The sequence below is a fragment of the Dermacentor albipictus genome, chromosome 8, assembly GCF_038994185.2.
Source record: "Dermacentor albipictus isolate Rhodes 1998 colony chromosome 8, USDA_Dalb.pri_finalv2, whole genome shotgun sequence".
NCBI lineage: Eukaryota > Metazoa > Arthropoda > Arachnida > Ixodida > Ixodidae > Dermacentor > Dermacentor albipictus.
The window spans coordinates 120659146-120686725 of NC_091828.1; the positions used below are offsets into that span (position 1 = coordinate 120659146).

Here is a 27580-nt window from a genome sequence, read left to right on the forward strand (position 1 = left end):
GCCTTGTTTGAATATACGTGCAATACAAGAATATGTAGTAACTTAAGATTTGGAAAGAATTCTGAAATATAGGGGACGTAAGCCTCAAGGATCGTGATCGTTGCACTCGTTTTGTACACTGGCTATCCTCGTATTCAATCATATAGATTACTGATCGTTTGTGCATGCACCCGGGAACACATACCTTGCCTTCTTGCAGGTGGCCAGGTGACAAAGGGCCCTAAGCCAACACCAGACAAGGGTCCGGGTAAGTCGAACATGCTGATAATTGTTTCACGCTCGCCATTTTTACGTGACCTACACTAAAAATATAAATGCATGAAACATGCTCCAAGTATTTGTTATTCATACTAGGTATTGTTCCTTGTTTCTTATATTCTCGAGTGTCTTGTTTGAATTTACATGTAATACAAGAAAATGTAGTAACTTAAGATTTCGAAAGAAATCTGAAATATAGCAGACGTAGGTCTCAAGGATCGTGATCGTTCCACTCGTTTTGTACACTCGCTATCCTCGTATTCAGGCATATAGGTCACTGAATGTTTGTGCATGCAACCGGCAACACCTATCTTGCCTTCTCGTAGGTGGGCATGAGACAAAGGGCCCTAAACCAACCCCCGGGAAGACTACGGGTGAGTTGAACATTCTGATGGTTCTACACATGCGGCAGCTCTTGTTTCACGCTCATGTTCATCACGTGACCTACCTTAAAAATAGAAACGCAAGAAATATTCTCCAACTATTATTTATTGATAGTAGGTGTTGAACCCGGGGTCCGGCTGGTCGGATCACTATTGCTTAACCAATAAGCCCAACATTCGGTTCGTACTTTTTTTACACATTTATGCTGAATCGCAATTGCATAGCAAAATATTTCGAAGCAAACGCAGTGCCAAGCGCGCACACAAGTCAACACGTCAACAAAGAAAGGAATTTACAACTGTGACAGACATACACATGCAGTTCAATAAGTCGAACATTGCTGAATTGGTGGAAGAGACTATAAACTACACTATTCACTTTTGCCCTCTTAAAAAGAAATGCATGTACCACCAAGATTCTATATTTCTGTCTACCATGCCAGTCCTCTATGCAACAGCGGTGGGTCATGGAGAGTAAACTGATTCACTCTTGTTTATGTTAAGGAATGTTATCTGTCTTCCATTGCTCGCAACGAGGTCGATTTCGACAGCAAGGCTGACGTATTGTTGCTGCAAGAGCAGTCATGTCGTTGTTTAATGACTGCGGACAAATTGGAAAGTGCACTTTGTTAGACCTGACTCTCCCAAAGCAGTCCTGCCACGATAACAAAGTAATCGCGTCATCACTGCAGCAATAACGTTCTTCGAATAGGCGCTGTTTCACGTCTGCTGCAGGTTAGGAGGGAAGCCGCCGCGTTGTTAATCGTATCCAACCATGACGAAGACCGAAGATGGGCATCTGATGCCGTCTGAGTCGCAGTAGGCTTCGCAGTCTTTAAGGGCTCGCGAGAAAACATATGCTGAAGGTGGCGAACAAATTTCAGGCCGAACTATTCGTATGGTATCGGATTAGGCCGCGAAGCTGTCGATCGCACACCGGGCAACTATGGCAAAACTCCGCATCCTGGGACATTCTCTTCAATTTGGCATTCGCCTCAATGAAGCTCGAAGGCGGTGGCAACTCACGCTTCTGCCGCTTGGAGGAAGACTCGAACGGCGTGGCTTGACGATGCCGTTCTCTCGTTGTTGCTCTCGATGCCGACTTTTGGGCTTACGCATGTGCTGCGCTGACTTCCTTCGGAAGTAAACTCGATGGCCACATTCTCCGCTGTCGGACGTGCTCGTTGTCGTTGGTTATAGTCGCGTGTCTGCTGTCGAGACCTCTCACTCATAGTCGGCTTGTTGGGCCGTGCGCACAATGCCTGGTCTTTTCATGTTTTTGGAGTTGCAACTGGTGCAGTGGTCTACCTCTGTAATGCGAAATCCGGTTCTTACTCACGGCGGCGGTTACCGCGGCGTACATACCCGTGTTTTCCCGTCCCAACTGCTGCGCCGTTGTATTGAGGGTGGACGACACCGGAAACAGGCGGCAGCAAAGGCGCCCAGCGCGGGTGCACTCTCCTATTGCGCATGGGCCGCGCAAGGCGCAACCACGCGTCCTTTCTTTCTTCTGCATCATACTATCGTTCCTTGTCCTTTTTGTCACTTTACCGACGTTGCCCAGCCTAGATGCCCTTCCCCCTCCCCACATATTAGACCACGTGTCTCCGCCATCTTTTTTGTTCATCTTACGGACGTTAGCCAGCCCAGATCGCCCCCCGCCTCCCCTTCGAGACCAGGCATAGGGCTCATTCATACAGGTTCGTCAGGTAAACAGCTTTGCTGTAAAAGGTTTCACGGTGGAACAGTTCGATTCGAATCCATGCTAGGGGCAAGAAAGTTAAGCGCTAGGACACTAGAGACACATGAAGCGCAGTCTATCAACTGTTTTGTGAACAGTTGATATCAACGGAGCTCCACGCGTTTATAGTGTCCTAGTTTTTACGTCCTTGTTCACAGTACTTGTTCGCAGTGGAGTGTTCCGTCGTGTTACACAACCAACTGGCCCACTAGAATACATTGTTAAAAAAAAAGTAGGGCAAATGTATGCAAACCTTTTGTAGACGCGCAGTACCGTCCAGGTTTAGAGGAGGCAAACTATCCATTTTATTCAAGCTAATTTCAATGTATAATCTTCACAGCGAAAATAAAAGTCTTGACTAAAGGTGCTAGGCAGACGCAGTGACCCAGGTCTGCTTGTGCTCACTGCCTTGCAAGGTTCCCGAAAGTGCCACTATGATCGCGGGCTCCGTGATGCCTACACTCTGAAAACAGCAGTGCCATTTGGGGTGTATACTTGCCCGACAACGACATTCGTCATCTGTCTTGCTTGCGTTTCCTTTCTTGAAAACGCTGCGCTAGTTACTTTCCTGTCGAAAAGGCTCTGTCGTGCTGATAACGCGCATGCCGTTCGTGGCTGGGAAGTGCTGGGCTCGCAGCGTTAAAGAAAGGAAATGCGGGCAAGACAGATGACCATTATCGTTGTGCGGCAAATATACCACTCAAAGAGCGCTGCTGTTTTTATAGTGTGTTTCATGCCTCACACCCGGCGGTAGCTCAGTGCACTGTAAGAATGTTTACGCCATTAAAGGTATTTTCTTGTTGCAATGGTAACACCCTTGCCGTTAGGGCCTTTCAAAAATTTATAGAAGACGACAACGAATCTCTAACTAGACGTGTGATGACAAGAGACATAGTTGTAAAATATGCAGTCATTCTGACAGCATTTGGCGCACAGTAATATGCGGCACGAGAGTGTCATATCTGCCCCGGTGAAATTCTTCCTGTCGGATATTTCTGTGCGCCCAAGTCTGTCAGAATGATTACGTAGTTTTCAGCTACTACTTTTGTCATCGCACGGCTGGTTAGAGCTCCGTTGCCGGCCTCTATAAATTTTTGTAAGGCTCTAACAGTGAAAGTGTTACCAGTGCGGCAGCACCCTTAAGGGTTAAACATTTTTATAGTGTTGTTGCGAAGTCGTGCTGCTGCACATGAGGTCGCGGGTTCGATTACGACCATGGAGGCTGCATTTCGATAGCGGCAAAATGCCAAAACTCTCGTGCATTTTAAGTCTTAACCAGAGCTTAGCGCTGCTTCATAGCGAAAAGCAGAGCAAGAAACGGCTCGTGTGCTTAGATGTAGGTGCACATAAAGGAATAGCAGATGGTCAAAACTAATCAGCAGTCCCCAGTTATGGCGTACCTTATAATCAGGTAGTGGTTTCGGCACGTAATACTTCAAAATTTAAGAACAACAATTTGTCTCCTGACCTCTCGCCAGGCCTGCCCGGAAAAATTAAGGCCGAACTCATCTGGAGCTTGGAAAGCTGGTCGGGCCCCTGACCTCCTCTCTGGAAAATGAAATCTTTCCCCCTATGATGGCGATTTCACAAAGGCAGTCGAACGACCACAATGGCATCACACCGAAGGTATGACAAGAATGCAAGACGACGACCGCATTGCAACGCTATGAGGACGTTGGGACGATGAGTGTAGGAAGGCAGTGTCGTGACGACTGCTACATCAAGTCTGTATGACGACGGCGGGTGACGCGGACGTCATGCCGAGAGTCGGATGGCGACGATGGCACAACCACCGTGGTATTACGAAGTCAGTATGAAAAGGGATGCGCAAAAGCGGCAGTTTGATGATAACACCATGACGATGATGACATGGCGGCGTAATCACGATTGATTGGCGATAGCTTGATTACGATAGAATGGCGACGAAGGGTTAAGTTCAGTGGAACGATCAAGGCGTTATGACGGCGACGACATGACGAGGACTGTGTAACGACATGGCGAGAGTCGGATAAAGAAATTAGAATGAGAAGGATAGAACGACCGCGGACATCGCATAAACGGCATGACAACGAATGACTGACGACGACCGTATGGCGTGCCTCACAAAGACTGCGATGGCATGACAACGGTATGAGGGCAGTAAGATGACGATAAGTGTATGGCGACAATTGCATGACAAACACTGTACGGCGAGCCTTTATGACGCCAATGGCGTGAGGACGATGGCATGAGGAGAGTCGGAAGATGAAGCAGGAGTAACAACGATGAAACGCCCACCACGGCTTCACGATGGTGGTGTGACAACGAGTGTACAGCGACTGTAAGATGACGAAGTGTCGTGACGCCATAACGGTAGTGGAATTACAGTTGCAATGACCACGATACAACGGCCACGATGACACCACGACCACGAGCACATACCTAGTGGCCCAAGTCACTAGACAACCTGAGTCACTGGGTCGATGTAGAAGGAGTCATGACGATGGCATGACGAGAGTCAAATTACGAAGCTGGCATGACGACGACTGAATGACCCCGATGACTTCACTATCAGGAGAACTTACCTCGTAGCACAACCTGGTGGGCAGCTTGGGCCCGGTTTAAGAGGCTAGATAAATAGATAGAAAAACTCAAAACACCTAAAGTAGACAAAGAATGCTAACCGCATTAAAAATTGCTTCTTCGATGCTTTGGTCCCTATATCAGTGCTTGCGGGAACTCCCTCAAGCGAGCTTCGCGATTTATCCGACCAGAGATAGCTTCTTGAGTCTCTACACAAGAAGCGATGTTATTCACGTCGTCAAACTCAAACATTGCGCCCCTGGGATTCTCTCTCCACGGTAAGCTTGCACCAGGCCGGAGCTATTGTTGTTGCTTCCTCTCATATATGTGGCTGAGACCAGAGTTATCCTATTGGGAGGGTGGCTTCGTGAAGAGAATGAAGGTGATGGATTCGGCAGATAGCAACAAAGTCATTATCGTAGGCCAGGCTGCCTTGCTATCTAATGCGTATTTGAAAGGTAAACAGGACGAAAGGTTAACAGGATGAAAGAAAAACGCAGAACGACCGAACAAGGCACTGATATTCAGTTGACGGTAATTATTGTCCCAATAGAAACTAATATGTTACTCTGCAGAGGCAAATGAACAGCTACGGTAACAGCGGTGTTAGTGGAAGCACGTAACTCTCTTTACATCACGTTGTCAGTAAATCAATGGGTCAAGCATTAACCTAAGTCGTAGCCTTGTGAACTCTGAAATCTTTCAGATGTTCTTAACCAACTCCGCTTGTATTTCGCATTTTGAGCTGGATTCACACGAAGGGATGGACCATCGATCAAACGCGCAGATGAGCGTGACGGGTTCTAGCTGCAACGAATCGTAACGCTTGCAGCTGCTTTATGACGCCCCTGTGCGTGGTGTGATCCGGTCGCACTGGCCCACGTCATGCTCACCCATGGATTGAATTAGCAATCCGTCCCGTTGTGTTGATCTAGCTCTACGTAGGCGCAAGATATGTAGAAGAGATTAGGCCAAACATTTATTGCCGGAGCATTTTATTTCAATAGTACTATCGAGCCATTTTCAAAGTGTTGTCATTCGCAGGCACTTGTGGTTTCCTCCCGTAAAAACCGAGGACTTTTATATATTTACAGCACCTACCAGCACCTCCACCGGAAGCATGACATGGTCATCTACCAGTAGCCCTACTTCTAGCCTCCCTTCTAGCTCTACATCTAGCCCTACCTCTAGCTCCATCTCCATTCCTCCTAATAGCCCTACTTCAAGTTCTACCTCGAGCCCTACCTCTAGCTCTATCTCCATCCCACCTAATAGCCCTTCATCAAGCTATACCTACAGCCCTACCTCTAGTCCCACCTCTAGCTCTTCCACCATCTCTACTTCTAGCCCTTCTTCCAGCCCTACTTCTACCTCTGCCGTCAGTACGACTGGAAGTCCAGACTGTGGCTGCAACACTAGAACTACCACCAGTCCTGCAAGTTCAACATCCAGCTCAAGCCCGACATCAAGCCCCACATCAAGCTCGACATACAGCCCGACATCTAGCTCAGCGTCTAGCCCGACATCAAGCCCCACATCAAGCTCGACATACAGCCCGACATCTAGCTCAGTGTCTAGCCCGACATCAAGTTGGACATACAGCCCGACATCTAGCTCAGTGTCTAGCCCGACATCAAGTTCGACGTACAGCCCAACATCTAGCTCAGTGTCTTACCCGACATCAAGTTCGACATACAGCCCAACATCTAGCTCAGTGTCTAGCCCGACATCAAGTTCGACATACAGCCCAACATCTAGCTCAGTGTCTTACCCGACATCAAGTTCGACATACAGCCCAACATCTAGCTCAGTGTCTTACCCGACATCAAGCTCGACATACAGCCCGACATCTAGCTCAGTGTCTAGCCCGACATCAAGTTCGACATACAGCCCAACATCTAGCTCAGTGTCTAGCCCGACATCAAGTTCGACATACAGCCCAACATCTAGCTCAGTGTCTAGCCCGACATCAAGCCCCACATAGACTACAGACTGTATATTATATGCAGACGACACCACTATTTTTACTTGTGCTAACGATGTCGACGAGCTACAGCAAAATGTTAACGTTGATCTGCATAACATAACTTCCTGGTGTCAAAAGAACATGTTGTGCATCAATCCTCTAAAAACGGTTTTTATGGTTTTTCATTCCTCCCCGACACTAATTTCGAACTCTATATCGGTGCGTCTTGAAAACAACTTAATACCAATATCTGTTAGCGCTAAGTTTCTTGGCGTAGTTTTAGACAGGCATCTGAAATTCAATCTTCATGCGCAGTCACTTGTCCGTAAGATATCGTTTGGAATACGCGCCATAATCAAAACCCGCTCGTACTTTCAGCCACACATTATCCATTCCCTTTATCATGCACACATTCACAGCCATTTATCTTACTGCATATCAGCCTGGGGAAACACATACCTCGCTCACCTCAGCCAACTTCAACGCATGCAGAATCAGGCGATTCGCTTCATGACTTTCAGCCATTTCCTATCGAATGCAACGCCACTTTATTGCAGTTTAAACATTCATCCTCTTCATCAGCTCTTTCAGTTAAAGTTAACAATCGTGATCTATAAGTTATTTCGTAATATTGCACATATAGATGGCTTTGTTACTGAAACTTTTGTAAATACTAACACTACTAGGTTCTCTGAACTCGATAATCGTCTTTTGCCTAAAGTGCGCACAAACTATGGTAAGTTCACTACCACATTTGCGGGAATAAAACTATGGAATTCTATTCCACATACCATAAAATCATCCCCCACAGAGCACATATTCAAGAATCAGGTTAAGAAATACTTTATGCAGCAACTGTCTTCATCCTAACCACTGCCTTTGTGATTGTAATCATAATTGACTTAGCTATTGTACTACACGTTTATTACTCATATTTTTATTGTATTTTACATTTGCATTGCTTGTTCACTACAGAAGTCTTCTTCGCAATTTTTTGCCTTACTAAACAGTTTTGAGTTCTTCTTTTTTCGCGCTGTTTCATATTTAGTCTGTAATGCCACCGTAACCAATGTTTGATCTGTATTGTCTTTTTTATTTTTTCATGTATGGGAGTCCCCCTGACAGTTTGTAACTTTGGGACTCCCTGTGTAGTGCTCATTTTGCATACAATTCTTCTAAATCTGACATCATTGATGAATAAACTTGAACTTGAACTTGAACATCAAGCTCGACATACTGCCCGACATCTAGCTCAATGTCTAGCCCAACATCAAGCCCCACATCAAGCTCCACATACAGCCCGACATCTAGCTCAGTGTCTAACCCAACATCAAGCTCGACATACAGCCCGACATCTAGCTCAGTGTCTAGCCCGACATCAAGTTCGACATACAGCCCGACATCTAGCTCAGTGTCTAACCCAACATCAAGCTCGACATACAGCCCGACATCTAGCTCAGCGTCTAGCCCGACATCAAGCCCCATGTCAAGTTCGACATACAGCCCGACATCTAGCTCAGTGTCTAACCCGACATCAAGCTCGACATACAGCCCGACATCTAGCTCAGTATCTAGCCCGACATCAAGCCCCACATCAAGCTCGACATACAGCCCGACATCTAGCTCAGTGTCTAACCCGACATCAAGCTCGACATACAGCCCGACATCTAGCTCAGTGACTAGCCCGACATCAAGCTCGACATACAGCCCGACATCTAGCTCAGTATCTAGCCCGACATCAAGCCCCACATCAAGCTCGACATACAGCCCGACATCTAGCTCAGTGTCTAACCCGACATCAAGCTCGACATACAGCCCGACATCTAGCTCAGTGTCTAGCCCGACATCAAGCTCGACATACAGCCCGACATCTAGCTCAGTGTCTAGCCCGACATCAAGCTCGACATACAGCCCGACATCTAGCTCAGTGACTAGCCCGACATCAAGCTCGACATACAGCCCGACATCTAGCTCAGTATCTAGCCCGACATCAAGCCCCACATCAAGCTCGACATACAGCCCGACATCTAGCTCAGTGTCTAACCCGACATCAAGCTCGACATACAGCCCGACATCTAGCTCAGTGTCTAGCCCGACATCAAGCTCGACATACAGCCCGACATCTAGCTCAGTGTCTAGCCCGACATCAAGCTCGACATACAGCCCGACATCTAGCTCAGTGACTAGCACGACATCAAACCCCACATCAAGCTCGACATACTCCCCGACATCTAGCTCAACGTCTAGCCCGACATCCAGCCCGACATCAAGCACCACATACAGCTCAACGTCTAGCCTGTCATCAAGCTCAGTAGTCTGGACAACCCACCCTCCAACGCATCATCCAACAAAACCAACAAGCGGCCATACTCGTCCAACTAAGCCACCCAAGGGAGGTTCCTGCATAAATGCCAACATGCCAGACGTTCTCGGCATTGGAAAGGTAATAACCCCCATGCGATTCCTGTTCTTTACACATGTCTTACTGTAGCACAGAGTGATTCAGCTGCTTACGTGTCGAATGCTCCGTTAAAAGGAGCGTCATGTAGATACCCCCATCACTCTTTCAGCTAAACCACAGGCTGTTGTGAAGCCGGGGGTCCGAGTGGCCCCGAAGTTTCCATGGTTGGTGCAGTGCCAGGTTCCGGGACAAAGAGAGGTCCAGAGTGACATCCTAGCGATGAGAAAAAGCATTTATATACAAATTTACGAGATGGGGGCTTAGAAGAACGGCTGCATGATTCTTGGAGCACACTACACGCTAAAATCTTTGCATGTCCGAGCATCTCTTCAGAACACTCCCGCTCCTCTTTTTAAGAATTTGATTTCCCCTTTTCGCTCGTCGAGGGAGCTCCATGTCCTTCTTGTCGGCCAATCACAATCGTCGAACCACTGGAAAAATCCCGCCCATAATGTCGCACAGCTCCGCCCGACTCCGCCTCCAACGTTGCACGATCGCTCCGCATACGAGGCCACCACGTGGCAATTCGGGAACCTCAAGCCAACGCAGGTCCCAGGGAAATCCTCGACGTGGGCTTCTTGTGTCAATTAGAGGGGTCCCCGTGACGGCCCGCTTGTCAGGGTCAGGAGACTGGCCTTCGCGGTAGTCAGCGCTTCCACGGAGGGTGGCGGTTGTCGTCTCGCAGTGAGCTCCTTTGTTTGCGCGTCACAGTTGGCGCCGGGCCACAATGTAGCCCGGGCGTGCACTGGCGATTCACGGGAAAAGCACAAAGAGCGACGTTGGCGTTTAGCAACGCACAAGGCCGATGACCCATTGCCGCATGGGGTCCCACAACTCTTCTCGCCCGTCAGCTCTGAATGGTGGAAGAGCCGAAGATACAAAACATAATTGTTTGCCTATTAAACATAATTGCTTGTCCATTAGTCTCGGGTGACGCTGATTCAGTCGCCAACTCCTTAACCTCGAGAAAACGACGACGCGCTCACAGCACTCCACAGCTGCTCGTTTGCAGGTGTAGCATCCTTTGTCCTGAGGGACCGCCAGGCACAAGTCTCATTCGCGCTGAAAGCCACCACAGATGGCGTGAGTGTTTCATTGCAGCGAAATTGTCATTTTCTGAGTGGCATCGCCGCAGAAGATGCGCGCTTCAAATTTATTGGGAACTAAGTATTCCGATCATGCTCGGTAAGGTGAAAGCAAACTCGATCCAGCGAAAAATGCGACTTCTGATATTTCTCTACCAACAAGCACGCGGTTTAGCTGGAAGAGTGATGCATTCCTGGTGTTCTTATTGACGAAGCATGCGGTATTTAACAATCATTCGTTTTGTGTATACTAGTTGTGTAGACGATATAAATTTGCTCTGTCGAGCATAGAAGGTGTCTACAATAATTTTTTACGAGAAGAGTCAAGCGAGATGTTGGTGGACAACGATCACATTGTAGTGAACTGCCTAGAATCGCTCTAGGCATACGCGGGGCCCAGTTTGGTCCTGATTGGTCATTCTCTCTTCGGAATCGCTCCCGTGCCTTTGTTCCAGAAATGAACTTTAAGCTAGCAGTAGGCAATTACTATCAAATTTGCCTTACATTACTCTAACTACTTATTTTATTGAACTAATCAGCGCCGCTTTTTTCATACAATCAATTTTAGCAGCCCAGGAATCCTGTTGTCTTGAGGCGTATTGCCTTACGGTTCAATGTTGCTTTGATTGAGCTACGGAAGTTCACCGCTATGTGCTCAGACCCAAAAAGTTCGCAGACTTCGATAACTCATACGGTTTCTAAATTAAGAGATGATCGAGCAAAGTAAACGGCAGCACATAAAAGAAATACCGAAGCACAATGGCAACATTATTTATTTTGCGACGTAACGAGAGTAGTCTTAGCCATATTTCAAGACACACTACTCTCATCCCACCAAATATCCTTGCCGCTGCAGGTCCGTAGTTTTCGTGCTGTGGCGCGATGAGACGTCTTGATGGTCACGCAACGCTGATTCTGTGATTTCTGACGATGCCCGATGTGTTGTTAGACGAGGCGCGCTTCCGATGAGCCGACAGAAAACTTTGTAGCTCTGACATGACTTACGATGGGGAATCCTCTCGCGCTTCGAAAGAATATCATCTCTTTTAAGTTGGCGCAGATAGAGGACAAAATAGCTCTTGTAAGAAGGATAGACGTTGGGCTAGTTGGTATAACATATTTGGAAGCGGTAAATGGCGCGTAAGACGAGGACAAGTGAAAGAACGCTTTTGTTGTCGTTCTTTCGGTTGTCCTCATCTTACACGCTGTTTGCCCCGTCCTAAAAATCCTCCCAACTTTCCTAATTACATGGGTTCTCAGTATACCCGACATTGTATTGTCAGCCGCTACAGTCAGACTTCGCATTGAAATGTGCATGCTACCTGTACCGAAAATTCCCATGACTTCTTATCCAGACCTCAATAATTTATGTTATATGGAACAGTAGAAAGTGTTCTGCTAATAAACAGTGCTGCCTTTTTTCTTCCCGTTTCAGTGTCTGGGATCAGATCTGTATTTGTGCAAGGAAGGAGAGGTATTTACTCGTCCTGCTTTTCTTTGCACAGAATGAATCAGTTCATTTCAATATGTACTTGCTGACCAGATAAGAAATAGGTGAAAGAGCGTTCAAAGTATGAGGGCCTGGTTTACACAAAAGATCTGACTTCCTGAGTAAAGTATGGAGCAACTACAAAGGCTTGTATGACATGTGGATATTAAAGATGTGAAGTGTTATTGCCGGCACTATACCAATGCGCGGTTGACGACAAAGACTTTGCTCGATATACGTGTAAAATAAAGCCCCGATTAGTAATTTTCTAGGATCTTGGGACAGAAGTTGGAACTAGCCATGATGGCATTGTTTTTATTAATGTTAGCCAGGAGATTATCAGGCCATCCCATTCGATATTTGATTTTGATTATGTTGTGTCTCCTTCATTTTGTTTTTAATCATTTTCTTACCGTTGTCATGTCATTACAATCACCCTATCTATGAAGTAGCAAGCCTTGCCTGCAGCATGGTTGACAATATCAGCTTGCTTCTATTGATCAACCGAGTAGGTTATGTCTTTATTATTTTCTTTTCCTGCATTTTTCGTTGTCATTTTTTCTCTACTACTGAAATAGCATGCCTTTGAAGTTTGAAGTTCATTGCTAACGTTTTATTAATTCACAGTCATTCACTGTACTTCGCTCATTAACCTATTGATAATAGTTATAGTTTTGCGATTACAAGTTTTGTCTGTTGTCACTGTTGTATTTATGATCACTGTTACCATGCATAGGAAGGCCCAATTCACTTTCCATCTACGAGACCTCCTCGGGTGTATAAATGTTTTTTGATTCTTTTTCCAGTGAAGCTTGTATTGGCTCACAAGTTTCGGTGGCGAGGTAGTCACGCAAAAAAAAAAAACAGTTGCTACCAGAGCAGAGTAGCTGCAGGAAAGGGCGGTTTGATGAATTGACAGCTGCGCCGGCACCGGAACGTTAGTCAATAGCAAGGATTCCAGCTGCATAGGCGCGCGCTCACGTCACGCGCTCAACCAATCAGAGCCGTTTCGCTTCCGTCGGTGAAGGAAAGGCCAGGAAAGGGTATCGCGCGCGCTGCCAGTAGGCTTCGTTTCCGTTAAGTTCTTTCTCGGAAAACAGATGGAACGGTCACGCTTTGTCCGTTCCCCCTAGGAAATGGCAGCTTTCGACGAATGGCGGCGAGAACTCGCCCATGAAAGGGCTTGCCGTTGGTGCGCCGATCCAGCCGTTAGAGTCACCCAAGCCCAAGCGATCCGCCAGCAGCGAGAAAAAGATCGCGAGATGAAGGAGTGGGAGGCCGAAGCAACCCGGCACCGTTGCCCTTGGGTTACTTAACCGTGACGAAGGTCAGGTAAACGCAGGACAAGCTTCGCTTACCCCCATTTTCCGATAGGGGAAGGTTTGGTCGTTTCTTTAATTACTACTTCAGTATAATGATGTGAATAAACTCATCCAGATAGTGATGCATTAGGTTCCCTCTGTTTCTGTATATCAATTTGCGTATATGCGTGCATATGTTTATTCGTGCTAAACAAAAATCACGGGTCGAATTTCTCGGTAGAGCCGTAGGGCATTTTGACTTTCTTGGATCAGACAGAGTAACTCTGGCGTGCCTTCGATCACGGATGAAAGCGAGCGTTATATGTTCTATTTTCATGTGCGTTTGATCTGACAAGACTCTTCTGCGAGGACTGGTGAAATTGTGTTCGGTAAGTTGCCCTGTCATTCTATCTTCCAACAAAGTGAGGTAGGAGTGTTGCTAGCTGCATGCGCACGTCCCTATTGAGAAATCCTATTTGAATTCATACAGGATTGTACAGGTTTGCAATGGGTTTAACAGAGACCAGTTTGCAAAAAAGCAGGTATATGCAGGACCAAGAAAGCCGCGTTCCTTTTAGTTAATGAGATGACAAGGCGTTCCGACTTAGGTGGGTCACGTGGCGCTTTTAGCGCCGCGGCCCGGCTGTCCCGCGGCTTACTTGTGGGACGCTGTTCTGACTCGCTTCAAACTCTTCGGAGCCCGCGTTGTTCTGGAGGGGGGGGGGGGTATTCTGTAAGAGTCTACCTAGAGGACATGTCCATTTCGTGTGCTGCTGAAGTGCTGATAGGGGGATCTATAGGGGAATCTATAGGTCACCCTATAAGTTCTCCTGTAGGGGTACCTATAGGGGGATCTGAGTGGCTCGATTTCTTGCTAGCCAAAATTGTACCCAGTGAGAGACTGCGAAGCCTGAGTGAGCGCAGGGGAAGGTTTTTGTTATGTTTATTTGAAATGTAGAAATAATCAGGTCAAGTGAAATAAAAGTGGGTGAAAAGAGAAGTTGCAGCAGGTGGGAAGCGAAATCAGATCCTTCCGCATTACGCGTGCGGGGCTTCACTTAAGCTTGTAAGCTCACCTACTACCTCCCACCAACGGTTAAAAGGGCAATGGTCACCGGTCTCACATAGACTGGTGACCTCTACATCGATAATATGCAGGTTAGCAATGCAGACGATTAAATTGAAACTGCAAGCATTGTCACAGAATAATGGCATGTTGGGAGAACTTCAGAATGGCTTCAGAATCGGTGGGCGTCTGGGTCACACCTTATTTGTTCAGACTGAGTGTACTGAAATATCGGGAGAAGAATGGAGGCCGGTATATGTGGCTTTCTTAGACATTCCCTGAGCGTATGACAACGCAGGCCGCAACCTTTTATGGTTTAAAATCATTTGACCTCCTTAAAGCCCTTGAGTTCAGCAATAGCAGGGGGTAAGTAAACATGTCCGCAATAGGGATTCGTAATGGGCGATTGGAAGTTTGGCGGCAGAAAAGTGGGGAGACGAAACGTAACGGAGGCATAAAAAACAAAGTTCCAAATAGGGAAGTTTCATGCTGGGAATCTTGTGTGTGTTTTTCCTCTAAGTGTAGGTGGGACCTTAGGCAAGATAATAATAAGAGCTAGGTGGCGCAACCGACCACATCGTTTGAAAGCCGACGCTCAAAGCATCCACCTATCCACGGTAAAGCGCTGCCCGGGTAATGCGAATGATGTGGGATCGACTTCCCCATGCGGCAAGTTATCTACGTTCACTTTCATTTACCCTTACCTAATTGATTTTACTTTTCAATTAAACATAACAATTGCCTTCCCCTATGCGTTCTCTGGCTTCATTGTCTGTCGATTTGTGTGATTGATAACAGAAACAAGTAATACAGCAAATTATTTACAGCTCCATGACGTAAATGACAAGTCAGAAACGTAGATTGAGCTAAGTGAGAATCTGCCCTGTATTACTATTTTTTAACTCGCTTCAAAGATCCTCTGACGCATCTCATCGATCGCAGTGCACCATCACCGGCTTGCTGAACCGATGGAGTCCTGCCAAGGCGTTTTACCTCACAGAGAAGGTTTTGTACTCGCTGCTCAACAGGCTGGTGCCATTTACGTCACACCGTAAGCTTACCCCACGTACAAGGCTCTTCAGCTATGAGCATAACCGGTTTTGCCAATTTTGAATGCTTTACGTTTGTGAAATTTGTAACAAAAAATAATTCATTGGGAGGGCAGCTTCCAGAGTGGCGACCACTGGCGCTGCGGTCCGGGAGCAAGCACCACGGATATTCCCAAGTTTAACACGCACTGTGTGACAGCTTGCACGCGATGGTCACGGTGCACCCCGAAGGGCCCCTCACTAGGCCCCTCACCAGGCCCCACTGGAAATTTTTGTTATATACTGGAAATTGTAAGGTGCCATGTAAGAAGCGTTTTATCGCGATAATATATCAAATTGCTGCATTATTGAAGGAGATTAAATTAAGTGAGATGTCCCGCTGTCAGGAAGCGAGCTTCACTGCCAAGGTAGGCCCACTTTCCCGACCCCTACTTTACCTTGAATAGCGGCTTGCCTTCCCTGATTTCCGTACCGGAGCCGAGGAACGGCATCACATTTACGCCACGAGTCCTGGCTCACTTTCTTCCCTCTCTCTTCCTTTTCTTTTTTTTTTTGCCTCGCGGTGATTTCCATTGGCGGTACGGCGCGTTCTGCATTGGATACTGTCACGTGGTGGTGACGCTGAATAACACAGTAGCAATACTGTGAACTTCTAAACTAACTTTTACTGGGTGAACCTGTGCCCACAAAACAGGCTACACTTATAGCACAACGATAGCAGCGAACACGCTCGGCGATCGTCGAAAATCTGATCAGTGGGTCAAGCGCGCCGGCCTTTATACAGCAGTCATCGCATGTTCTAGACTAATCGTTGGGACCCGCATGCCTTCTACAAAGTTCTACGCAATTCGTATCAAGCGATAAAATCAGATAACACAAGGTTCGGCGACAACCGACAGCGGATAGAAGCATCCATAACTTTCCAGAAACTTCGAATACATGCAGGCGCGTCCTGCGCTCTGCGATAACATTTGTTAGGCGGCAAAACGTCTCGCCCGATAAAGACAAGTACACGTGTCAATACTTTACGGAAGACCGAAATACCTGGGAGGGCAGCATCGCTCAACACGACCGAAAGCCAAACGGGTCGGTCCAACACGTGATCGTCACGTCATAGGGCGCGGTAGGTTTTAGTGCTCCCAGTCCGTTCGCGTTCCGCAGGCAGAGCTGAAGGCGGAGCAGCCGAACAAGTGAGCACCGATTAGAAACTACCGGGAATCATACAATCTCCGCCAATACGCTGAGTGCCAGCGGTCACGTGGTTGGCCGACTTTTTGAAGAAAAAAGCGAAGGGAATGGCATCAAGGTGAGCTGGCTTGCCGAGGCTGGCTGAGTGACTCACACGCCTTGGCGGTGGATGTGGAACACGTGCTTTCTGCCGCAGGAGTCACGTGTACGTGTGTACGCCACCAAGGCATCTGAGTGGTGGCACTGGCTAACGCTCCCAGGGTTAGTTCTCGCAGATAAAACAAAAACACCCCAGATAGTGGACGGGAAAACGGTGCAGTGGTAGCTCAACTGGTAAGAGCATCGGAAGCGTAATGCGAAGACGTGGGCTCGCATCCCACCTGAGGAAAGTTGTTTTTTCAATCCACTTTCATTTCCATTTATTGATAATTTCTTTAATACAATTAATACGTACAAGTAATTCCCACCATGCTGTCCTTGGTGTCCTTGTTTGTTTTCTTAATAACCCACGCATGCATATATATATATATATATATATATATATATATATATATATATATATATATATATATATATATATATATATATATATATATATATATATATATGCATGCGTGGGTTTATTGACCAGTTGCCTTCACCCAAAAAGATCACGTTCTCGTGACGCCTGCGGCAAAAAAGACGTTCCACGTCCGCCGTCAAGGTCTGTGCGTGGTGGAGCTGGCTAACACTCCCAGGGTTCTACTAGGACACATAAATACCCAAGAAAGTGGATGGGGAAACAGCGCCGCGGTAGCTCAATTGGTAGAGCACCGCACGCGACATGCGAAGGTTGTGGGTTCGGTTCCCACCTGCGGCAAGTTGTTTTTTCGTCCACTTTAATTTCCATTAATTAATCGTTTCTTTATTTCATTTATTAAGCACAAGTAATTTCCCCTATGTTGTCCTTGGTGTCAGTGTTTGTCGGCTTCTTATGGTATGACTAATAAAAAAAAAAATCGAGCCCCTCGGTTAACCCCCTTTCTTCTCGTATATATATATATATATATATATATATATATATATATATATATATATTTGTCGCTGGAAGAGGCATTCGTCCTGCAGTGGACATATATAGGCTGTTGATAATGATATAGTGCAACTGACAGTGGGCTGCTCCGGGGGCCACAGTCAATTGTGTTTCGCTCCTCGAAGAGGCAGAATGTATGCCGTGTAAGCTCCTAAACATCACCTTGAAATGTGGTGAACGCGGTTCAAATGAAGGCTCCAGGACCTCAAAGAGGTTCGACGTAATGCTACCGCATTCTTGTCGCATTTACTGCTGAATCACCACCCAGTTGTTTTTTTCTACACTTCTATTACACATACCAAGTATTTTCCCCCATGCTTTACCTGTCTTAATAATTTGTTTCTTCCTACGCTTAATTGTCTGCGCTGTTATCGCATCCTTGGCGACTTGCACCCAAATTAGTGCACCAAAATTGTTCATGGCCCTACCAAATTTATGGCTTCCTTCTTTCAGATAAATTGGACCTTTCGTCGATGGCTAAACACTTTTCCGGTACGAGTCACGACAAGATCTGTAACGGGACTATTAAAGCCGGTTTCCCCAACAGCCTTGGAGAGGTAAGGCAACCCAGCTTGAGCCCACTTGAATACAAGCGGCCGAACTAGTTGCCCGCTTTTTACTAGCGATACTTTCGCAAGCGACCATGTTTGTTTCTCTGATCGAAAAATAAATTCTGGGATTTACGCGCCAGTACCACGATCTGATTATGAGGCACGCCGTAACGGAGAACTCTGGATTAATTTTGACTAATTGGGGTTCCTTGACGCTCACCTAAACCTAAGTGTGCGTGGGTCTTTGCATTTCGATCCCTCGAAATGCGGCCACCACAGGTGGGATTTTCCAAACGATGCTTGTCATACGTTCTCGTTAGAGTGATGAGCACGTTGCCTCTTGCTGTTTTGCTATAGCGTTAGTAAATTGGGTAACAAGCCTCTTATGTGAATTTCAAGTTCCTATTTGGCTATGATGTTATTGCTCTTTAAAAATTATCTTTCTTCTATTTTCTCGCATGGTGCACGCGACCACGGATTACACTGCCTCAGGGATCGGTACACTTTTCACCACGCATCTGTGAGATCAGCCCAGTTTACTATATTGTGCCATCTCCAAAATCCCCCCTCCCCCCTAGGTTATTCGACCAGAAGCCGACCACACACATGCGCCAAATTTCTTGAAAAAAAAACCAAAGAAAACTTTGACTTGACAACGGAGTTATGCACTCGCAGGAGTAGATATTTGTTGCAGTGAGCAAACATCTGGGTTACACTTGATGTTTCATTGTGCAATTCCGTTGACAACAGAGTGGCGTCTAGCATGATTGTGGGGGTAGTACAGGTAGCCATATGCAAACCAATACATGATGCATGTGCGTGCTGTCTCGTCCTGGAGTTATTCGGCGAGACAGTGGCAATACCAAACACTCTCAGCAAACACTTTCAGCAAAGTCCCGAAGGGTTCGCATAGAAAGCTTAACGTTAATATTTACTTGTGTTATTTTTTTTGCAGTGTTTCGACAACACCTTCGAGCAGTGTGAGAAGGGACGCCTGGTCAAGGTAAGCATGGGCTGAAGGTCTTAGACTCAAGTAAACCCCACCGACAGGTTTCTTTTTCTTTTTTTTGCGTCCGACACTAATGTGATACAGTTACTTTCGTGAAGTTGAATACAATGGTGTGGTGGCATAAAGCCCGCGATTGCTAATGCTTGCCTTCTAGGTTAATGCTATCGAATCGTAATGATCTGTGCTAATGCTAAAAACGTTCCATATGATACTCGCAAATGCTAAGGTTCTATGCTAATGCTCGTAGTTTACGCAATACTAACAAGTGCTAATGTCAATTTGGTATGCTAATGCTGATGTAGTGAAAGCGAAGACTGCTAATAATCAACACTAACGCCTACGTTCTATCTAATGCGAACAAATTCTAATGTACTATGCCAGCGCTCATTTTCTAATGCTAACAAATTCTAATGTTCTGTGCCAATGTACTTGAGGTCTAGCTGATGCTAACAAATATCAATGCCAATGTTTTATGGTAATGGTGATGTTCTATGTAGCGCTAACAAATGCCAAAGGTAACATTCTACGCTATATCCTAACAAATGCTACTGTGCTATGATAGCGCTCAGGTTATACTTAATGCTAACAAACTTTTATATTCCATCTGATGTTTACAAATGATAACATTAATGTTGTATGCTCATTTTGTATGTAAGGTTACCGAATACTAATGCTAATGTTTTATACGAGCGTAATGGCGCTTAGGTGACATTAACGCTCTCACAGAACGGAAAAGAAACGCTCAATAAGCTTAGCCTGAGATAAGGTATTCTTTCAAAACCTTCTTTGCCAATTTCGCTATAAGAGGTTCATTACTGCAAAACAAAAATGAAGGCTTCCGTCACAGGCCAAAAAATCCTTTGCGTCATGGATTTCGAAGTACTTGCTCGCGCGAAAGGGCAAAAAAATCCTCATCCTCAGACTTGGGGCAGTTGTAGCGACTTGCCGCTGCCCACAGAACTGATTTGTCATATCCAGTGTCTCTTCGCTTCGAGTTGTCGGTTGATTCAGGCCCCGCTTTGCAATTAATCTGCTAACGCTCTTTCTAGCTCACCTAGTAGAGCTACCGCTCCGATAGGCGTTGGTAGAGGGTTTGAGCTCGGGCCAGGACAAACTCATTTGCTTAATACTCCGAAACCTTCTTCCTGAGCGACCCTTGTGGGTTTCGATTGTAGCTTCGTGCTGCAAGTCACGTGGATAGCAAGTCCTTTTTCCCTGTCATGAATCTTGCTGAATATTGAAGGCTTCTGCAGAACTTATTCGCTGCAATTTCTCGTATTCGGGCCAGTATGGCACAGTTAAATACGCTGTCCAAAATTGATATGTTCCGTCTTTCACACCTTTAGTGTGCAATGCAGTTCATATTTACCGATAAAAAGATTACCTACACCGAAAGATACTACGTCAAAAATTCACGACCTCAGGGCTTCGCTAGTGCACAGTCTTGCGGTGGCGTCGTCACCCGTCTTTTGTTTTTTTTCGGATTTCTTGGCACGTTAACCCACTTGGAGGAAGATAATGCCTTTTTGTATTCTCTAAAGATAATTTACTAATCCAACTCAAGTTATTTTTCTTTTTAGTGCCCATTTAAGGAATATAGCCAACAAATGTAAAGAGAAGGGTGGGAAACAGTAACGCAGTCTCCAATGAGCATCATGACTATACCCTGCTCTTTCGAGACTTGTCTATTAGTTTGTTTTGTCGAACCTTGCGCAATAACAACAACGCATGCCACGTGAGAACATTCTGACCACACTGAAATTGAGAACATGAACATGTCCAACAAATTGTGCTTATGTCTCAATGTCTCCCTTCCTCGTTTTTTTTTTGCAGGAGTCTGTGGTCTCATCTTTAGTAGATTTTATAGTGGTAAGAATTCCTTCCTATCTCTACTAAACAACACTGTGGTTGTAGCATACAGGTACTAATGAAACGAACGAGTACCTGTTTGATTTATTTTGGTTGTTCTTGCTATATATGTAAAGTTGGTCATATAACTAAAGATGACTAGCACAGCGTCACTGGGACTGCTCAAAGTAAGCCGAATAAAATTAGTTACTGGTCTTCCATGCTAGGACTGAAGACAGCCAAAAGGTATGCCGGGTGTGTTTCGGAGACGACATTAGGTAGTTCTCAAGAGGAAGCTCTAGCTCGGAAGCTTTTATGTAGATACGTGGAAACACGGAACTCAGTTTTTACGATATGCACTGCACCGGATTTGATCAGCGTTGTTGCAGTTAGGAGTAATGAAATGTTTACTAGAAGTTTTTGAAGCTCTCGAAGTAAAAAAAATAATGAGTGTCATGCTAACCACTTTAAAATGAGTAAGGGCCGGGGCCGACAGATGGAGTAGCACACAGGGATATAGAAGTTACATAAACAGAGGAAGTCTGGCCAACGTTTTGACAGGTGGATCTATCTTTGTAGGAGGCGTTTGCAACTCTGCAATGAAGGACGATATCACAATTTTGTCAACAGTGCCTATTAGGACACTTTAAGCGGGCAAAACTGATTTATTACACAATGCCCAGAAGTAAGGTGAGGTCACGTTCGGTCTTTGTGGGCGGCAGCCAGCCGTAGCCAACCACTACTGAACGTGACGTCACCCTACTAACCAGGTAAATCTAACCCAGATGCGATGACAAGGCTACCTTCGACAAAAACAGGTCCACTTGTTGAAACGTCAGCCAGTCTTTCTGAGGGATTGTTTATGCAACTTCTATACCCCAATGTTCAGCTTGCCACTTTCCCTACTCGTGACCTTGTCGAGTGCTTAAACTTAATATCTTCCCAATGTCCTCTCCTCTGCAACTGCATCGATATCACCAGGCCCACATCTAACAGACAATACCATGCGTTGAAATTATTTTCATTTGTCCTTGCACTGAGAAATTTAAAAGCAGTTATTTTTTCCCCGCACTGTAGAACCCCTGAACGTTTTGTCATGTCATTTGAGATCTTCATCGTTTGCGGAATTTCTCTAGTAAATCATGATTCACAAATTTTTTTGTCATGTTGTTTACTCTTCACTCCTGTAATAGCCCTTTGGGGCTTCACTACGTCACCATAAATAGCAAAAAACATTACTGCGGCTCACCGGCGAATGTTCGATACATGTTGTTTGTTACCTGCTTGCGACTCCTCACGGAATGTTATTTTTTTTTCAAAAGCACTGCTATCTGCTTTCACAAACATTGCTTGAATGAACGTCACGACTGTGGAGAGGATAAAGAAAAAAAAATCCTTTTGATGAAAGGGAATCGTCCAACCAAGTGCTTCGATGTTGCGTAAATACATTGCACGGACCTTTCTTCTTAAAACTCCAAGCTTCGAAATTTCAGTGCTGCCTCGCCAATAAACCGGCGTATATAAGACGAAATTTTGACAGCCAAAGTTGTGCGAGTGCGCGCACCTTTGTGTAACAAAACAATAAGTCCTGTCCTAATCCACGTAATACGCAATAAAGTGGACCGATAGGAATCTCTACACCACGGGGGCCTCTTAATAGAACAGTGAATGACAGTGAACGTTTTCTTTTATTTCCTTAGATTCCTTATTCTTATGCTACCCCATACTTGTACCATTGGGTGTATGCAACTGCGTATGTTTCCATTCCTGTCCAATGCCTCCGAATGGGCACGTGTCCCTGTGACACAAGGCTTAGAGAATCCTTCAATGTATTTACATATGCGGCATATTAGTTCGTCTATTATATCTCGTCACCAGTCTTCCCATCGACAACCATCATACATCGTTTTAGTCCTCGTGTCCTCACAGCGTCGACGATAAACATGATTGTAAGCATCACATTTAGTTGCACGCCATTTAATTATATAAGCGCGTGTCTAAAGCTTTGCTGCTCGTGGGTTGCAATATGCGTTCCATATACTAGGCATAATTTTGTTTTGTCCTTTTTAAACCCTCGCCTGCAGTGCCTGATAGAGTACGACCTGACCGCAAGCTTCGAGGACATGACTCAAGACACCCTGTGCGACATCATCCGAGGAGCGTTCGCCATTCTGCCCAGCATCCTGACGGCCATTTTCAAAGAGTTCCTGAAGACCGTGTCATGTGAGTTAATTTTTTTTGCGTCCACATTTGAGAAACTGTAAGAGAACCGAAACCACAGCAGTTTGATGAATTGTTACAATCAGAATGAATAGCCAACAGAGGAGGGACGCAGCAAATCAAACATGACGCTACTTGCAAACTACAAAAAGTATAGAGGGGCGTACATCGGGCTTCACGGGACATTTTCGCCATACATTGGGACTTGTAAAGCGCTATCTAGGGAGCCCTTTACTACAAGAATGTCAGAGTGCAGCTCTTTGGCACCCGTTCCTGAGGCAATCGTCGTCGCCGTCCGTTGGCGTCCTCGTGACGGAGCGAACGAGCACAGCAAAAGGATGAAAGAGCGGACCGGAAGCGCTGATGAAACACGCTTAAAATTAAATTATGGGGTTTTACGTGCCAAAACCACTTTTTTTGATTATGAGGCACGCCGTAGTGGGGGACTACGAAAATTTCGACCACCTGGGGTTCTTTAACGTGCACCTAAATCTAAGTACACGGGTGTTTTCGCATTTCGCCCCCATCGAAATGCGGCCGCCGTGGCCAGGATTCGATCCCGCGACCTCGTGCTCAGCAGCCTAACACCATAGCCACTCACTAACCGCGGCGGGTCGAAACACGCTTATAGCGAAGAGAGCGTGACGAGGAACGTGAAAGAGGAGGGTATGGTGAAGGCGTAAGAAGGAAAGCGTAGTGCAACGCAAGACGGGATTCGCGGCGACGATGGCGACCAGATGGCGGCAGAATAGCGCGCGTCGTCTGTATGGAAACAAAGCGCTGTATGAGTGGAGGTCCGTCTGCGGCGGCTGCTCTGAATCGCGCCCACGCGTCATCCACGTGCTGCCTCTCGCGATCTCCCCATTAGCGAGGCAGTCGCGCTCCGCCTCGCTCCATTTGACACGTGCCGCACAAGGCAGATTGTCGACGCCAGCCAATATATTGCGAAATGAAAACCCATCTATAGCTGCGCTAAAGCTTTGCATTAGGGAGCATCGTTATCGTCGGCGAAATGTTTTTCGTACAGGTTTGTTATTAGAGGGCGTATGAGAAATTGAAGCGCTGCGTAGCCATGATGCCGAGAGGTGAGCTTAACGGCACTCTCTCCCTCTGCATCCGCTATCGTCGGCAAGCGCCATTCTTTCCCTGCCTTCTCCCGCACCGGAGCCAGGGGATACAGGGCCACATTTACGTCGCAAGCCCCGCCTCCTCTCTTGTTGCGACAGAAATTACACGCGCACTCCAGGCTTAATTTTCGCTGTCGTCGTCACCGCCGGTGTCGCCGTGAGGTTCGGCATAAAGTCCAAACGCGATAAGATCGTGCCCCGCGCGCCGTTTGCAGAGAGTACGAGGCAAGGCGTGCGAGCGTGAGCGGAGAAGGATGGTGACGCCGCCCGCGCGTTTCGTCGTGGAGCTAGTCTGCGGCGGTTGCGAGGAACGGGCGAGTCGATATGGTCGGTCTCTTCACGTGCGCTGTCCTCTCTCGCGCCCGTTGTTGGAGGTCGCGTAATCAGATGCGTCGTACACGCGTATGCGTACGGGTTGAAGCGAGAGGCAACCCGAAGCGTTCGCGCCTCCAGGCCGGCGCTTTCGTGACGCCATTCTTTGTGACAGCGAGTGTTTGCGGTCATCGAGTAAGATCTGTCCATGTTGGCCTGTGCGCGTGTGATACAAACAAACAAACAAACAAACAAACAAACAAACAAACAAACAAACAAACAAACAAACAAACAAACAAACAAACAAACAAACAAACAAACAAACAAACAAACAAACAAACAAACAAACAAACAAACAAACAAACAAACAAACAAACAAACAAACAAAAACATTGCTGAGATTTTCCGTGCCAGAACTACGACATGATTGCGAGGCACGCTGTAGTGATGGGCTCCGGATTAATTTTGATCACTCGGAGTTCTTTAACGCGCACCCAATGCACGGTACACGAGCGCTTTCGCGTTCTCCTCCCATCGCAATGCGACCGCCGCGGCCGGGGTCGAACCCACGACATTGAGCTTTGAAGCGCGATGCCATGGCCACCAGGATACCGCGACGGACAGCGTGACACCATGATGTCTAATTCCAGTAATAAGCGAGTATTTACGGCAATAGCAAGACGGCCGATAAAACCACGAAGCTTTCTTCGCGTAGTTGTATATTATTTTGCTATCGCCATCAATGCTTTGACTTTCGGGCTATACTGCGGCTCTCTCTTTTCTTCCCTTACATTTCTTTCTGCGTGGCACACTTGCATTTGTAGTTTCGCGCATTCTGCATGGGACGAAGTACTGAAGCCGCGTACCACAATTGCTGACGTTACAGGCAGTGTGTCTTACGTTTATGCGTTTCTGAACGTGAGCTTGACTCTATAGAAGTAAGCAGAATAGTGCTTTTAACCTGTTTTCGCCATCTACAGAATAGTGCTTTTAACCTGTTTTCGCTCTACGAAACGGTTTGATAATTTACGGACAGAATCGCCAACGCGTAATCTACACGCCATGCTTCTCTATTTGCGGTGCCCAAACCTGGAGAGGGGCTCTATAATGTAGAAAAAAGAAAAAAATAGTGCATACATAATCAGAAAAGTCTATTTTCTACATGCCTTGTCCATTGACAGTTTGTTTTGTAGTTAACAAAATAACTTCGATCGTACGACATACTCCAATGAGCTGAAGTTTTTAGTTTACCTTGAAGCCATCAAATGATGGATGGATGGATGGATGTAGAGTTGCATGAAGGCTTTTTGGATAGATGCATGGATTGATGGATGGATAGGCGGGTGAGTGAACTAATGGATAAACGTGTGGGGGGGTCGGATGGATGAACATATGGATGAATGATCGGGAGCATCCCCTCTGGAACGGGGTAGTGGCAAATGCAGCCAATCTCGTTCATCTTTCAGCTGCATTCTGTACTGGCCGTTCCGATCAGCGCATAGTGGCAACAAATCATCAAATGATTAACGAATGCCTTTTACACTAGCCTATTTTGTGTAGGTTATAATATTCCCTGTATTGTGCTTTTTTCGCACGTTTGTATCACCAAACTTTAACTTTTCTGCTGACGATAGTTCCTCCGTTTCTCCGTCCATCAAGGTTTGGCACACGTTTGGCACGAGTAGAGCTCCCAAGAAAAGATAAAAAAGAAACATAGAACATGTGACCTTGTGTCGGATCGAATATTACAGCTGCCAACCTATAAAGAATTAGCACATTACCAGCATCAGCCTCATCACAACAATCGCCCCCACCATCGCTATGGCAAAGGCGGCCTTTCCCAGTGATTTTCGATTACCTCTATTAACCGTCTCCTTTGCATGCTTGCAACCTTTTCTTATATGACCAATCTCCCTAATGCCAGGTCGGTTTCAGATGTGCTCTCTTTTTCCTCGAGTTACATATGCCGTTAACTTCTATGCGGTTACGTGATCTCCCGCTTGCATTTTCTCCTCTCAATGTCAACGAGAATATCGGCTTTTCTCTAATGACTCCTCCCATCTTCCTGCCCCTTAACGTCAGATGACTATCTTAGAACGACAGAAAGCTGAGCTAGTTGGTAAGGATTCATTATGTAAAAAAGGTGCTCGGCGTTCATGCTGTTCACTTCTCTTCTCTTGTGTGCTGTCTGCACGCCTCACCTTTTTTTGCATAGCATATGACTATCATTTGTTTTCTGTCCAAAGCACACTTCGCGATTCTTGACTGTTCAAGCCTTATCAATGTTCCCTCGAACATAAAACAGCTTATGAAAATAAGCACTTTTATGCTCATGTTACTCTGATAACATCCGATGTCCCGAGGAATGGGGAACTACAGAAAGCTTTAGCTAAGCGAACGTCCTGTAATGTATTACACATGTCGGCTCAAATACGTGTCTAAAGCTACCTATCGTTTTGCGTGGCTGTGAGATAGTCTATCTAGGTGAGCAGCTGCAAGTGACCTTTTGTTACCTTTATCGTTTGTCCTTTCCATTTTTTCGTCATTTGCTTGTTCGATCGTACACTCATGTGATTTTATTGGTTCTCTTTCAATTCGCAGGTCGATGAGGGCAGCGATTTCATCATCGCTCAACCACTGGTAGCAGCGCCAAGCGAATGATCGAGTCAACGAACAACGTCTTTTGCGCCAGCCTTCTCCGCAGGCCATGCTGCCAAGTGGACGATTGAAATTGATTTTGTGTCAGAAGCTCTTGCTATAATGTCCTTTCTGCTGAAAAAAGAAATAGAAATTGTGCTTAACCATGGTTCTCGTCTTCCCAGTTAAATTGGCTTGTGAAACATAGAAAAACTCATAGACGGTGCAGTCGAAGCAATTTCAATGACTATTCTT

At 46.1% G+C, this 27580-nt stretch overlaps 2 protein-coding genes across 2 annotated transcripts in view; one reads left to right on the plus strand and one right to left on the minus strand.

Moving 5' to 3' along the window:
• The window catches only part of LOC139049115 (carbohydrate sulfotransferase 8-like), a 142575-nt gene that overhangs the window by 97684 nt on the left and 17311 nt on the right, over positions 1-27580 (minus strand). The gene's annotated exons all lie outside the window — the stretch shown is intronic.
• On the plus strand, positions 590-27297 carry LOC139048698 (uncharacterized). The gene is made up of 8 exons (XM_070523193.1): positions 590-632; positions 6039-6900; positions 8162-9353; positions 15255-15363; positions 18075-18178; positions 19128-19175; positions 23114-23252; positions 27290-27297. The coding sequence occupies exons 2-8, from the start codon at positions 6065-6067 to the stop codon at positions 27295-27297; spliced, it is 2436 nt and encodes an 811-aa protein (XP_070379294.1). The 5' UTR covers positions 590-632; positions 6039-6064.

Coding starts and splice junctions, on each gene's coding strand:
- LOC139048698 (XM_070523193.1), top strand. CDS start 6,065: ATGACATGGTCATCTACCAGTAGCCCTACTTCTAGCCTCCCTTCTAGC. Junction 15,364..18,074: donor GGTGCCATTTACGTCACACC/GTAAGCTTACCC, acceptor TCCTTCTTTCAG/ATAAATTGGACCTTTCGTCG. Junction 19,176..23,113: donor AGAAGGGACGCCTGGTCAAG/GTAAGCATGGGC, acceptor CCTCGCCTGCAG/TGCCTGATAGAGTACGACCT.